At 42.8% G+C, this 14,227-nt stretch overlaps 1 protein-coding gene across 4 annotated transcripts in view; it reads right to left on the bottom strand.

Moving 5' to 3' along the window:
- The window catches only part of LOC140490617 (UDP-glucuronosyltransferase 2A1-like), a 121,514-nt gene that overhangs the window by 82,772 nt on the left and 24,515 nt on the right, over positions 1-14,227 (bottom strand). Inside the window, exon 1 of one of the 4 annotated variants that reach the window (XM_072589128.1) lies at positions 10,492-10,517. The exons of 1 other annotated variant lie outside the window; for it this stretch is intronic. Coding sequence is in view for 2 of the 3 variants with exons in the window: in XM_072589124.1 (XP_072445225.1) it covers positions 9,661-10,375 (715 nt within the window). In the remaining variant the exon portion in view is untranslated. 2 more of the 4 variants (XM_072589124.1, XM_072589131.1) reach the window with 2 other exon arrangements.

Below are 14,227 nucleotides of genomic sequence, written 5' to 3'. Positions count from 1 at the left end.
TATTGGGCCAAGTGGCCTGTTTCCACATTGTATTGATTTTTTTATTCCATGATACAAAAGTTGGAACATTTCTAAAATGGGATAGAATAGAACTTCAAAAGGTCATTAACAAATTGATGGGGTGGGTGGAAAGGTGGTAAGTGAAATTCAATGTAGTGTGAGGTGATACATTTAGGCATAAAGAAAAATATAAAATGGCATGGTGGTTCAGTGGTTAGCACTGCTGCCTCACAGTGCCAGAGACCTGGGTTCAATTCCTGCCTTGGACAACTGTCTGTGAGGATTTTGCACATTCTTCCCATGTTTGCATGGTTTCCTCCCACAGTCCAAAGATGTGCAGGTTGGGTGAATTGGCCATGCTAAATTGCCCGTAGTGTTAGGGGAGGGGGTAAATATAGGGGAATGGGTCTGGGTGGGTTGCTCTTCGGAGGGTCGGTGTGGACTTGTTGGGCCGAAGGGCCTGTTTCCACACTGTAAATAATCTAATCTAATCTCTACTCTAATCAAAATTAAATGTTCAACTCTAAAAGGTGTGTAAGGGCAAATTTTCCTGGGTGTGTATACAGTCGTAGAGTCCACAGGATTATATAGCATGGAAACAAACCCTTCAGTTCAACCAGTCCACGGCAAACATAATCCCAAACTAAACTAGTCCTACCTGTATGCACTTGGTCTATATCCCTCCAAACCTTTCCTATTCATATACTTATCCAAGTGTCTCTTAAATATTGTAACTATGTCCACATCCACCACTTCTTCAGAAAGTTCATTCCACATGTGAAACACCCTCTGTATAAACAATTTGCCCCTCAGTTATTTTTAAGTCTCTCTCCTCTCACCTTAAAAATGGGCCTCTTCATCTTAAAATCCCCTATCCCAGGGAAAAGACACCTGTCGTTAGCCCGATCTATACTCGTCATGATTTTATAAAGCTCTATAAAATCATCTCAACTCAATAAAGGTGGCAGGTCAGTAATGAGAGTAGTTACTAAACCACACAGTACACTCAGTTTCAAAGCATGGCGTACTTATATTTGTACCAGTCAGACCTTAGTTGGAGTTCTATGTATAGTTCTGGGTACCACAATGTCAAAATAATTTGAATGTAATGGAGTGAGTGCACAAGAGATATGCAGAGGGTGGCGCATGCATGGAATGAGCTGCTAGAGGAAATGATGGAAGCTGGTACAATTACAACATTTAAAAGGTATCTGGATGGGTACATGAATAGGAAGGGTTTGGAGGGATATGGGCCAGGTGCTGGCAAGTGGAACTAGATTGGGTTGGGATATCTGGTCAGCATGGACCAGTTGGACCGAAGAGTCTGTTCTGTGCTGTGCATCTCTATGACTCTCTGACTCTACTCTCCTTGCAGAAGAGAAAGTGAAGAGGCAATCGGATAGAAGTTTTCACGATCAGGAGGGGCTAAATAAAGGATAAGGTTAAAATGTTCTCATCCACATGACAGCACAGACGGAAAGTATTTCAAAAGAGAAGCAAATTGTGAGGAGAGAAAAAAAAACACATTCCCAGTGTGTAGATCGTGTACTGCCTGAAAGTGCAGTGTGAAGCAAGGTCAACTGAAGCGTTTAATCGCATGATCAAACAGAACACAATGTGCAGGTTTATGGGGCAAGGTGTGGAGATAGGCACTCAGATCAAATTCTCAGAGAGCCGGTTCAGACACGCTGGGACATTCCTTCTGCACGATAACAATTCTCCGCCTCTGGCTCTAAGGTTAACAGCAGTACATCAACATCCAATGTGCAAACCTCTCGGACCTCTCCTCCTCATGGAGGGGCAGTGTCCAGGGTTTAAAGAGGATTTGCAAAACTCATTCTAGGTGGGAGGTGAGAAATTTTGTTCAAAAATCACAGTGAGCTGTTACAATCTGGGAACGAAGGGGCGGGGGAAGCTAGATTGTGTTTTCTCACAGCCTAGGCCCAGAGTGAGCTCAGGGTTTTATTACTGCCCTGTGAATATATGGGGCAGGAGCTGCAATAATGTAACTCCATGACACCTAGTAGCATTAACTGTAAAATCAGTCATTTTCCACTCATTTGACCACATCAAAGCTGAGATTTTAATTTTACTTGATTGGAAATGGGCATTTCTGGATTGTGCCCAGCCAGAAAATTGAGATGTAACACATTTAACATTAATGGATTTGGTGATGGTGATCCATTAACAGCCAAAAGATTTATTTCCTGTGCACATTGCTGATTCAAGTCATTTAAATAATAGAGAGTAACTCACCCAACACTTCACTGTAATAGGAGTCTAAATCGCGCCACAACTGATTGCTAATCCAACTATACATGAGAAAATAAAAGACATTCTGAATCCTCTCAATGAAGATCATCTTATCCGAAAGTTCTGACAGAGCCGCAGGAACATAGGAATAAGGGGCTGGAATTTGTCCACAGAGTCTCTCTGCTGAAAATCCTGGAGAAAGTCTCAGGGAATAGATGAAAGGAATTCCTAGCTTCACAGCCAGAAGGTCGCCACAACTTTGTACGGGGTCAGTCAGCAGAACTTTAAACTTTACTTCTTTCAGCCTTTGCAGCAACTGTTTATTCCTTATCACGGCATCACAGATCTGTAAGTTCATGTTTTTTGTATTTTCCAGCGCTGCAAATAATCTTCTGTAACTGTCCAAGTATGATAAGTGAGGGTTCTCATAAAGGAAGAATTCCTGAAGCGTTCTCCGGACATCTTTGTATTCTTCACGGCTAAACGGTACTTGAAATACCTCAAATGTTATGGGCGAAGACTCAGAATAGTTTATGTACATTGTAGCTGCCTGTACAACCACCATCACATTGTGACCTCTCTCAATCAGATTCTCAATGATGTTTTTTGCATTAATCCAGTGGCTGCCTTCTGCAGGCCAGATCAGAACACTCTCACTGGTAACCCTCTGGAGAAGGGCAAACATTACAAACAGATACCTGGGCTGCATAATGTCCCATCTGCAATGGGCAAGTTGTCACTCCTTGAATTGTATCTTTGCACACACAAACGGACATTGCTCCGATTGGGCAATAAGATTTTGTTTGGTTAAGACTTTAACCCACCTTCTCTAAATGATTGCTCTGTGTTCTGCGTGGAAGTTCATGAATGGGTCTAAAGCCACCACCTGCAGTCCTGAAAAGTGATCCACCTCAGATTAATTTTGGAATAATGAAGTACTTGAAAAATTGAGCAATATCTAATGTTTGCTGCTTGAAGAATCCATCATGCAAAAAGAACACAAATTATATTTCTCCATTGTGGTGAAGATAAAAAGAATGCATTGGCTGCCACATGATTAGTATAGTATATGAATAGGTGTTATGCTGGTGTTCACACCGTATATACAAAGTCAGACAGATAGAATCAAACAACAAACGCCCCACAATTGTTGGCAGAAGTCAAACACTGTGGTGCTGGAAAAGCACAGCCGGTCAGGCAGCATCCAAGAAGCAGGAGAGTCGAAGTTTCCAGCATAAGCACTTCATCAGGGATGGGGGCTGAGAAATAAATGGGAGGGGTGTGGGGGTAGGAGGAAGGTAGCTGGGAATGCCATAGGTTAATGAAGGTGGGGGGCTGATGGTGATAGGTCAGAGAGGAAGGTGGAGCGATAGGTGGGAAGGAAGATGGACAGGTAGGACAATTCAAGAGGGTGGTGCTGAGTTGGAGGGTTGGACTGAGGATAAGTTAGGGGGGAGGGGAGATGAGGAAACTGGTGCAATCGACATTGATCCCATGTGGTTGGATGGTGCCAAGGCAGAATATGAGGTGTTCTTCCTCCAGGTGTAAGGTGGCTAGAATTTGGCAATGGAGGAGGCCAGGACTTGCATGTTCTTAGTGGAGTGAGAGGGAGAGTTGAAGTGTTCAGCCACAGGGCAGTAGGGTTGTTCAGTGCATGTCCCCCAGAGATGTTCTCTGAAATGTTCTGCAAGTTGATGTCCTGTTTCCCAGTGTAGAGGAGCACCACACTTTTTGACTCATCTCCAGCATCTGCAGTCCTCACATTCTCCTAACTGTTCGCAAAAGCCAACTTACTGACTATATTCAACTGGCCTATGTTTGCAAAACTCACAATATTATATAAAACTCAGTGCTTGAAAATTTACCAAATGATCCCAAGTTTGTGAGTAAGTAACAGCCAATTTAACATTACCGGTGTGGCTCACTGTATGGCTCAGTTTGCTGGTACTAGAAAACACATCCACTCTAATGCAAGGCCCTAGTCTTTACAAATAGAAAGGGAATGTCCAAACATTGCACCATTTTCAATGAATAGAAGCTTGGGGCCAGCCTTTCCCTCATCCATTCACTTTTGCAATGCCTTGATGAATCAAACAGAAATTGTGGAAAATCTGAATGATTCTTCTTCCAAAACGTTAACTCTGATCTCTCTCCACAGACCTGTTGAGATTTTTCAGCGATGTCTGTTTTATTTCAGATTTTCAGCAGCTGCAGTTCTTTCCATTTTTTTTCCCCCTTGACTAATCAGAGTCAACTTGACTGGGTTGAATTTCAATGAAAGCTTGTCAGTTAACTGTTCCCTGGTACAATTTCCATGGCAACATTTGTAGTTTACTTGCCAGATGATCAGCATCCTCTTCTTGTGAAGGTGAAGTTCAGAGAATCCCTAGTGTGGAAGCAGGGCATTTAGCCCATCGAGTCCATTCTAACCCTCCAAAGAACATCCCACCCAGACTCATGCCCCTATTTTATCCCTGTAACTCCACATTTCCCATGGTGAATTCACCTAACCTGCACATTTTTGGACTGTGGAAGGAAACTGGAGCGCCCAGAGGAAACCCACACAGACACCGGGAGAATGTGCAAATTCCACACAGACAGTGGCCTAAGGGTGGAATTGAACCTGGGTCCCTGGCGCTGTGAGACAGCAGTGCTAACCATTGAGCCACCGTGCTGCCCCATTATTACTGCCTTTAAGTTTGGTATTCTTGTGAATCTGTTGTGATGAATTGAAGGTTAAAAGGATCAACAACCTCTCTCATTTGTACTGCAGTTCTGTATTAGAGTGGTGCTGGAAAAGCACAGCGGGTCAGGCAGCATTCGAAGAGCAGGAAAATTGATGTTTCGGGCAAAAACCCTTCATCAGAAAGGGCTGATGAAGGGCTTTTGCCTGAAACATCATTTCTCCTGTTCTTTGGATGCTGCCTGACCTGCTGTGCTTTTCTAGCACCACTCTAATCTTGATTCTAATCTCCAGCATCTGCAGTACCCACCTCTGCCCTGCAGTTCTGCATTACCAATTAACTATTTTTCTGCAACCAAACCTTATTTGATGTGGGCCTTTGTTTGCACTTCTTTACAACTTAGTTTACTAGTTTTTTTTAAAAAGACCAATTTCAGGTTTATCTCTCTCCTACCTGAATTTCAACCCCCTTCCTGTCAAGATAGTTTAAATCCTGCCCAAAAGTACTAGTAAATCTTCCTGGGTGGGTACTGGTCCCAGTTCTACTAAGGTGTAACTCATCATCCCCGTACAACTCCCATCTGCCCCAGAACCAGTCAAAATTTGAATGCCTAAGAGGAGATCTAAAGTCCTCTCCAAGGCACTGTTTCTGAAGTTGTGTTCCTTTGATCTATCCTCTTATTTCTGTACTAAGTAGCTAGGAGTGATCCAGAGATCAGTGTATTTGAAGTCCTGCTTTACAACCTCTTTCCCAACTTAATAAAATCTGCTTTCCAAATCTCCTCCTTTTTTCTATCTACATCATTGGTTCCCATGTGAGATATGACTTCTGGATTCCCAACCCCTGCATCACTGACTGCACCATCAGAATGTCCTCCTGACTATTCAGTGACATCCTTGACTTTGGGAGCAGGGAGGAAACATCATCCTGGACTCATTCCCACAGTTACAAAAATGCCTTACCTATTAAATCCTCATTACTACTGCCCTTAAACTTTTCTTGCTCACAAACTGTGCAGCTGAACAACCCTGGTGTCACAGACTTGGCTCTGGCCACATTCTGAGGAACAATTGCCCTCATCACTATCCAAATCAAAATAGCAATTAGTGAATGAGATGACCTCAAGGAAGTTCAGCACCAATTGCCTGGTCTCCGAAACTATTCAGTGGTCACCTATTTCCTTTCTGCCTACACTCTTATTATGCACCCTAAAACATGTAATGTACACAGTTTCCAATCTCACAGATGTGCCATAGTGACTCCAGCCTTTGATCACATTCTGAAACTCAAAGCACAAATTTCTGCTGCTGCTGTCACTTTCTTGCTCCTTCCCACTACTCTCTAATTAACAATTTTCTTAAATGATTTTTAACGGATGTATTTCCTCTACACCTCTTAATGTGCTACTTTAAACCTTAATAAAACTTAACACTTAATAAAACAAATAGTAGATTCACCAGCTCCTCACTTCCTTTCTGCTTACATCTCCCAATTAGGTGAAAGGTTGTTATAGGGCTGTCTGTTTTTTTTTCCTACTTTTCTCATTTTCAACTATACACAGACACTCCCTAACTCTAGTTGCTCACCATTCAATCAACTTATAGTTTTCCTGTTTTATGGGCTATGTCTTTTGCTGCTGCTCACTCCAAGTTTCATTATGCCCATAAAAATGTGTTATACTTGAGCTATCATTTCTTAATAAACCACTTTAATCCTTTAAACTAAATGCTTTGTGACTCTTTGACCCTAATGAATATTCTGTTAGCCGTGATCAAATCTTACACCTGTGATACCAGATTCCATAGATCACAACATTCCCTGGGCAAAATGATATTTTCTTCAGTTATGTGTTAGTTTAGATCAGAATTTGAAGCCCAGCCCTAATTGCCCTTGTAAAAGAGGCTAAGAGCCATATTCTTAAAGCAAGACCATTGATGTGGTTAAGGCAAATCCACAGTGCTGTTAGGAATAGAGTTGAGGGATTTTAATTCACCAACATGAAGGAATTCGGTAAAGGAGGACCAAGAAAATGTTTATGAAAGTGAAAATGCAATTTGAGAGTAAACTAGCAAGTATCATAAAAACAGACTTTAAAAGCTTTTAGCACATGTATAAAAGGAAAAAAAAATAGCAACAATTAGTATGGGTCCTTTACAAGCAGACAGAAGTGGTTACTGCAGATGCTGGAGATTAGAGTGGTGATGGAAAAGCACAGCAGGTTAGGCAGCATCCGAGGAAAAGGAAAATCGACGTTTCGGGCAGGAGCCCTTCACCAGGAATGAGGGTTGGAGCCTTGCGGAGGTGGAGAGATAAATGGGAAGGGGTTGGAACTGGGGAAAAGGTAGCTCAGAGTGCAATAGATGGATGGAGTTGGGGGTAAAGTTGACAGGTCGGAGAGGAGAGTGGAGGGAATAGGTGGGAAGGAAAATTGACAGGTGGGGCAAATCATGAGGAGGCCTTCTCGCAGAGTGCGTCAGGTAACATCTCCAGGACACCCACACCAATCAACCCCATTGCTCCGTGGCCGAATATTTCAACTCCCTCTCCCACTCTGCCAAGGACATGCAGGTCCTGGGCCTCCTCCATTGCCACTCCCTCACCACCCAACGCCTGGAAGAACACCTCATCTTCCGCCTCGGAACTGTTCAACCCCAGGACACTAACGTGGACTTCACCAGTTTCCTCATTTACCCTCCCCCCCGCACCTTAACCCAGTTCCAAACTTCCAGCTCGGCACAGTCCTCATGACCTGTCCCACCGGATCAATCTTCCTTCCCTCCTTTCTGACCTATCACCTTTACCTCCACCTCCATCCATCTATTATACTCTCAGCTACATTCTCCCCAGCCCCACCCCTCTCCCATTTATCTCTCCAACCCCGAGCCTCCCAGCCTCATTCCTGATGAAGGACTCCTGCCCAAAATGTCGATTTTCCTGCTCCTCAGATGCTGCCAGACCTCCTTTACAAGCAGAGCCAGTTTAATGTATAATTGGGAATAAAAGAAATGGCAAAGTCAAATAATTACATCTTTCAAAATTCCATAGATTCTGGAATATTTACGACACTTTGGAAATTGGCAAATGTAATGTCATTTCTTAAGAAAAATAAAATGACAAACTGCAGGCCCAACATCAGTTGTAGGGAAGATGTTAGACTGAAAAATAAAGAATGTGATAGCTAGATATTTATAAAATAATTGTAAGATTAGCCAATTAATATGGATTTATGAAAGGGAAACCATGTTTAACAAAACTGTTAGAGCTTTTTGAGATTGCATCTAGTGGAATAGATAAAGGGAAATGATGTATGTGGTATATTTAGATTATCTGTAGGCTTTTGATAAGGTCCCAAACAAATGTTTTGCAAACAAAATTAAAGTATGTGAGATTGGAGGAATAAACTGGTTAATAGATGAAAATCAGACTGTAGGAATAATTGTCTTGTTTTCAGGTTGGCAAGTTGTAACTAGGGGTTACGTAAGGATCAGTGCTAGGGTCCCAGCTATTCATAATCTATAATCAATGATCAGTGTGTGAGAGAAGCCACCTTTGCACCGAATGCAATGATTCTTGTAAAGTAAACAACTAATTACAGGTTATAAGAATTGACTGTACATTACTATAATAGAATGTTGGGAGTCATAAGTCTCTCTCCCACAGGCTCCTACTTTCCTCTTCCACCAATCATCACTGAGTCATCATCGTGAGTGGTGCTTTCTTCACTCAAAGAAATATTAAGACTCTTTCAGACCTATATATAATAGAAAATTCCAACTTGAATTATAATGGGCAGGTCTCCCCTTTGAACAAATCTCCTCAAACAGCAGTCCTTTGTGGAATTTCTGTACCTGTAATTGTCAGGTCTTACCCTAAAATCATAAAAACAATGGACTCACACTTCAGGCACAGATCTTCCAAGAAGTTGTTGTGCATCAGGACCATACAGAAGTCCTGACATAGCTGACCCTGCAGCAACTGCTCAGACCATTGAAACTTTCAATAGGTACTCAGCCAGCACCTGGAGTCTTGTGAAAGTAGCTCCATTCTGATTTTGAGTCAGAGAGAGTTCAAGCCTAATAACTTAGAGTATTGAAAGACATTATTGGTCCTTACAGTCACTGGATCAAAATCCTGGAATTCCCTTCCTAACCCCACTGTGGGTGTACCTACAAGACCTGGCTGCAGCAGTTAAAATGGCATTTCACCATCATTGAGGTTCCCATCCCAAGACTGAATTTTTAAAAAACGTTCAATATTGAAAAACTTCTCCCAATTGCAGTTTCTTAAAATATTTCAGTGACTGCGAAAGGAGATTTTTAAAATTCTTAAAGACCAAATAGAGTGAACTCAGAATACCAGTCCAACCCAGTCAATTAATCAGTTTCCACAATATCATGAGTGACAATTTTAACAAGCTTCCCTGGAACGTTATTTGCATCAAAACCAGAAATTTTTGGAGAAGCTCAGCGGGTCTGGCAGCATCTGCAGAAAGAAATCAGAGAAATTTCTGTTTTTATTTGATTTATAGCTTCCGTAGGTTTCTAAGTTATTTGCACCAACTATTGACCACAAGAAATGGGAGAAAATCCAGAATGGATATGGTTAGAATAAGAATAATGATGTTTGTTTAAAAATACACAGATGGCACAATGTCTATCATACATGATCGTTCACAAGCAATAGTTCAAGCCATTGCCCATCAATAGAAATTGAACTAACTCACCTAATGCTTCACTGTAATACGAGTTCCAATCAGTCCACATGTGATAACATATCCAATCATACATAGGAAAATTAAAAACATTCTGAACTCTCTCAGTGAAGGTCATCTTATCTGTAAGCTCTGACAGAGTCGCTGGGACATAGGAAGGAGGAGCCGGGATTTGTCCACACAGCCTCTCTGCTGAAAATCCTGGAGAAAACCTGAGGGTGAAAATGAAAGGGATTCCCAGCTTCACAGCCAAAAGGTCACCACAATAATGTAAAGGATCAGCCAGCAGAACTTTAAACTTTGCTTCTTTCAGTTTTTGCAGCATCTTTTTGTTCATTATTATTCCATCACAGACCTGCCTGTTCAGTTTTGTCTCCTTCTCTATCAGCTCACTGAATCTTTTGTAACTACTCCAATAAGATAAGTAAGGTTTCTCGGAAGTGGAAAATTTCACGAATTCGTTCAGAATGTCTCTGTACTCCTCACTGGTAAACGGTACCTCAAATACTTCAAATGACATGGGTGAGGGCTCAGAATAATTTACATAGAGTGAACTTGAATAAACAGCTACAGTCACATTATGGCCCCTCTCGATCAACTCCTCAATGACGTGTTTTAAATTAAGCCAGTGGCTGCCTTCTGCAGACCAGATTAGTACTTTCTCGCCATTAACCCTCTGGAGAAAGATGAACACTGAAAACAAATATTTAAGCTGCATGATGACCATCAGGCGTGATTCAGTGTTGTAGTTGCGCACTGACTACTTGAACCACACCTTTACGTACACACTGGAAAGTTGTTCCCTTAGTATGTGTCTGAACAAATCAGAGCAGATCCACTTACCAGGCCTCTTGTGCGATCAAGTTCAGCCCTGCAAAACAAAGTTCAAAACCTGGACTGGAGTTTCAAATGTTGGAATTGGATGCAGATCATAAAAATATGTTTCAGCACAAAATGGTGCAATTCAGCGAATTGTGGCTAAGGTAGCTAAGGGATCCACACTAATTCCACTTACAGCAACTGGTACATAGTCTTGCAGGTTACAGCTTCTCAGGTACAGATTCATGTTCCTGTTAAATAAGTTGAAGATATCTGCCTTCACCACCAGCAGATTCCAAACACTCACCACCTAAGTGGAAAAGCTGTTCCTAATGTTCCCTGTGATCCTCTTCCCAATCACCTTAAAGTTATGCCCTCAGTAATTATCCTCTCCAGTAGGGGAAATAGGTCTTTCTTTTCCAAACTATTCAAGCCCCTCACCATTATGTAGACCTTAAATAAATGAAGCCCCCCCCCCATCCTCTATTATAAGGAAAATAATCCGATCCTATCTTCCCTCATAGCTGTAACTTTTAAGAAACATTCTTGAGTGCTTGTAAAGAAGGGGGCCAAAGTCTGTGATGAGTTCTTCCGTGAGTCAAATAGTGCAGCTTTTCACTTGATCAGTTTTGGCACGAGAAATCAATTTAATTCATCTCCCTTGTGATTTACCCATTGTTATGCCCTGAGATTATGCAAAATGTAGATGATGACATTCTCAATGGAAGCTATAGAATTCGGAGACAAACAACTTTAATGGGTATCTCTCATTCCAAACTTCATTCAGATGTTTCACAGGTCATTCACTGATTGATGGTAAACATGATCAGTGGTGTTCCCTGGTATCTGAGGTGTTCAACATATGTATTAATAATTGGATGTGATGATAGAATTAATGATCCAACTCCGCAGGTTACTTCTAGTCAGGATGTAGCATTTATAGTGCAGGTGGGAGCAGAAGGGAGAGAGAGAGAGAGATTGAATGGGAAGAAATTATTGTTGGTGTAGTTCAATGTAACAAAGTAGGAGAAAGTGAGGACTGCAGATGCTGGAGATCAGAGCTGAAAATGTGTTGCTGGAAAAGCGCAGCAGGTCAGACAGCATCCAAACAGCAGGAAAATCGACGTTTCGGGCATGAGCCCTTCTTCAGGAATGAGGAGAGTGTGCCAAGCAGGTTAAGATAAAAGGTAGGGAGGAGGGACTTGGGGGAGGGGCGTTGGAAATGCGATAGGTGGAAGGAGGTTAAGGTGAGGGTGATAGGCCGGAGTGGGGGTGGGGGCAGAGAGGTCAGGAAGAAGATTGCAGGTTAGGAAGGTGGTGCTGAGTTCGAGGGTTGGGATTGAGACAAGGTGGGGGGAGCGGAAATGAGGAAACTGGAGAAATCGGAGTTCATCCTTTGTGGTTGGAGGGTTCCTAGGTGGAAGATGAGGCACTCTTCCTCCAGCTGTCGTATTGCTATGGTCTGGAGGAAAAGCGCCTCATCTTCCACCTAGGAACCCTCCAACCACAAGGGATGAACTCAGATTTCTCCAGTTTCCTCATTTCCCCTCCCCCCACCTTGTCTCAGTCCCAACCCTCGAACTCAGCACCACCTTCCTAACCTGCAATCTTCTTCCTGACCTCTCCGCCCCCACCCCCACTCCGGCCTATCACCCTCACCTTAACCTCCTTCCACCTATTGCATTTCCAACGCCCATCCCCCAAGTCCCTCCTCCCTACCTTTTATCTTAGCCCTTGGCACACTCTCCTCATTCCTGAAGAAGAGCTCATGCCCGAAACATCGATTCTCCTGCTCCTTGGATGCTGCCTGACCTGCTGCGCTTTTCCAGCAACACATTTTCAGCAATGTAACAAAGTGTCAAGTTGTCCATTTTTAACCAAAAACATCCAAGGCAAATGCAATATTTTCTTTCTTTGTGAGATTTTAGGTGGAGAGAAACAAAGGGATTTTGTGTCAAAGTACACAAAATCACTAGTCACCATCATTGGCAGTCCCTTGCAGACGAGGATGACTCTCTTCCACTCTCAGGGTGAGTCCGTAGGTGGCTGTATGGACTGATGCAGCTTCCATTGTCTCTGTTGCACTTGGGACAGCAGGTGGTCATGGGAAGGGACGGGTGGGGCATTGGTGTGGCAGCGCATTCCTTTTGCTGTTTCTGTCTGGCTTCCATTTTTTCCCCAATGACTAGTTTTGAGATGTTCAATGGTTGCCTGGATGCTCCTATTCCACTCTGGACAGTCGTGGACCAGTGATTCCCAGGTGTCTATGGGAAAGCCGCACCTCACCAGTGAGGCCTTGAGGGTTTCACTGAAGCACTTCCTCTGTCCACCTGGAGCTCGGCTGCCATTTTGAAGCTGGGAATAAAGGACCTGCTTCGGGAGTCTCATGTTGGCCGAGGGCAATGTACACAGCCTATTGTAGTCGATCAAGGGTGCTCAGTACTTTGATGCTGGTGATATTGGCCTGGTCAATGACGCTGGTGTTGGTGCGAGTTTCTTTGCAGTGGATTCACAGGAGCTTGTGCCTGTAGTGTTGGTGGTACTGTTCCAGTACCTTGAAGTGTCTGCTGTCAGAGGGAGGGAACCACCACAACACTATAAACCATGATCGTGATGTTGGATCTGATATTGTTATCTTCAAGCATCCTTTTCCTCAGGTGGCTGAAGGCTGCACTAGCACATTGGGGGCAGTGCTAGATCTCATCATCAATAGCTGCTTTGGCTGACCAGTCACTCCCGAGGTATTGGAAGTGGTCAATGCTCTGTAAAGCCTCACCATAGACCTTGATTCACTCAACAATTCCAGATGAGGTTGATGGAGGACTTTTGTCTAGCTGCTGCATAGATCTAACAAGTAAAGAAAGCTAAGGCATGTTGGCTGTTAATTCAATGGGTTTGAAATTGAAAAGTGAGGACATGCTCTTCAATCCTTTAGAATCTTGGCTAAAACATTTGGCGAGGTAAAAACAATGACTGCAAATGCTGGAAGCCAGATTCTGGATTAGTGGTGCTGGAAAAGCACAGCATTTCAGGCAGCATCCGAGGAGCAGTATTCCTGATGAAGGACTTTTGCCCGAAACGTCGATTTTACTGCTGCTCGGATGCTGCCTAAACTGCTGTGTTTCTCCAGCACTACTAATCCAGAATAAAACATTTGGCAAGTTTTTAACACCATTTTTACACCAAATTAGCTTTGGAAGAAGCAAGGTAATGATTCGCCAGAATTATACCGGAGAAATTATACCATTTCACAGGCAGGGTGCAAAAACTTTATTCAGGTAGTCTCACACTTAGATGACTGAAAGCTGATCTGAGTGAGATCCTGAAATAAAACAGGGATTCAAATGGAGTTGATGGAAAAGGTTTTCTCTGATGGAGAGTTTCAGAACAAGTGAGCATGATCTTAAAATGAGCGCTAGGTAATTTAGAAAGAAACAATTTTCCACACCCAAGAGTGTTACTCTTTACTATCAAAAAGGTAGTGTATGCTGGACCAATTGCCCAAGATCATATTTCTGTAACGGTAACAAGTGATATTGAATATAAGTAAGAAAAGGAGTTGCTGTATAGATCAGCCATGATCCAAGAGAATGGTGCAAAGAATCCAATTTTTATAGACACACCAGGGAAAACCTCCTACTTGGATGCATCACTGCTTATTATGTCAACTGCAGTGTCCAAGACCTCAAGAAATTACTGAGAGTTGTGATTGCAGCCTAGTCCTTTCCAAAAACCAGCTTTCCATCCATTGGCTCTGTCT

The sequence above is a fragment of the Chiloscyllium punctatum genome, chromosome 2, assembly GCF_047496795.1.
Source record: "Chiloscyllium punctatum isolate Juve2018m chromosome 2, sChiPun1.3, whole genome shotgun sequence".
NCBI lineage: Eukaryota > Metazoa > Chordata > Chondrichthyes > Orectolobiformes > Hemiscylliidae > Chiloscyllium > Chiloscyllium punctatum.
This window is presented reverse-complemented; position numbering and strand designations above follow the sequence as displayed.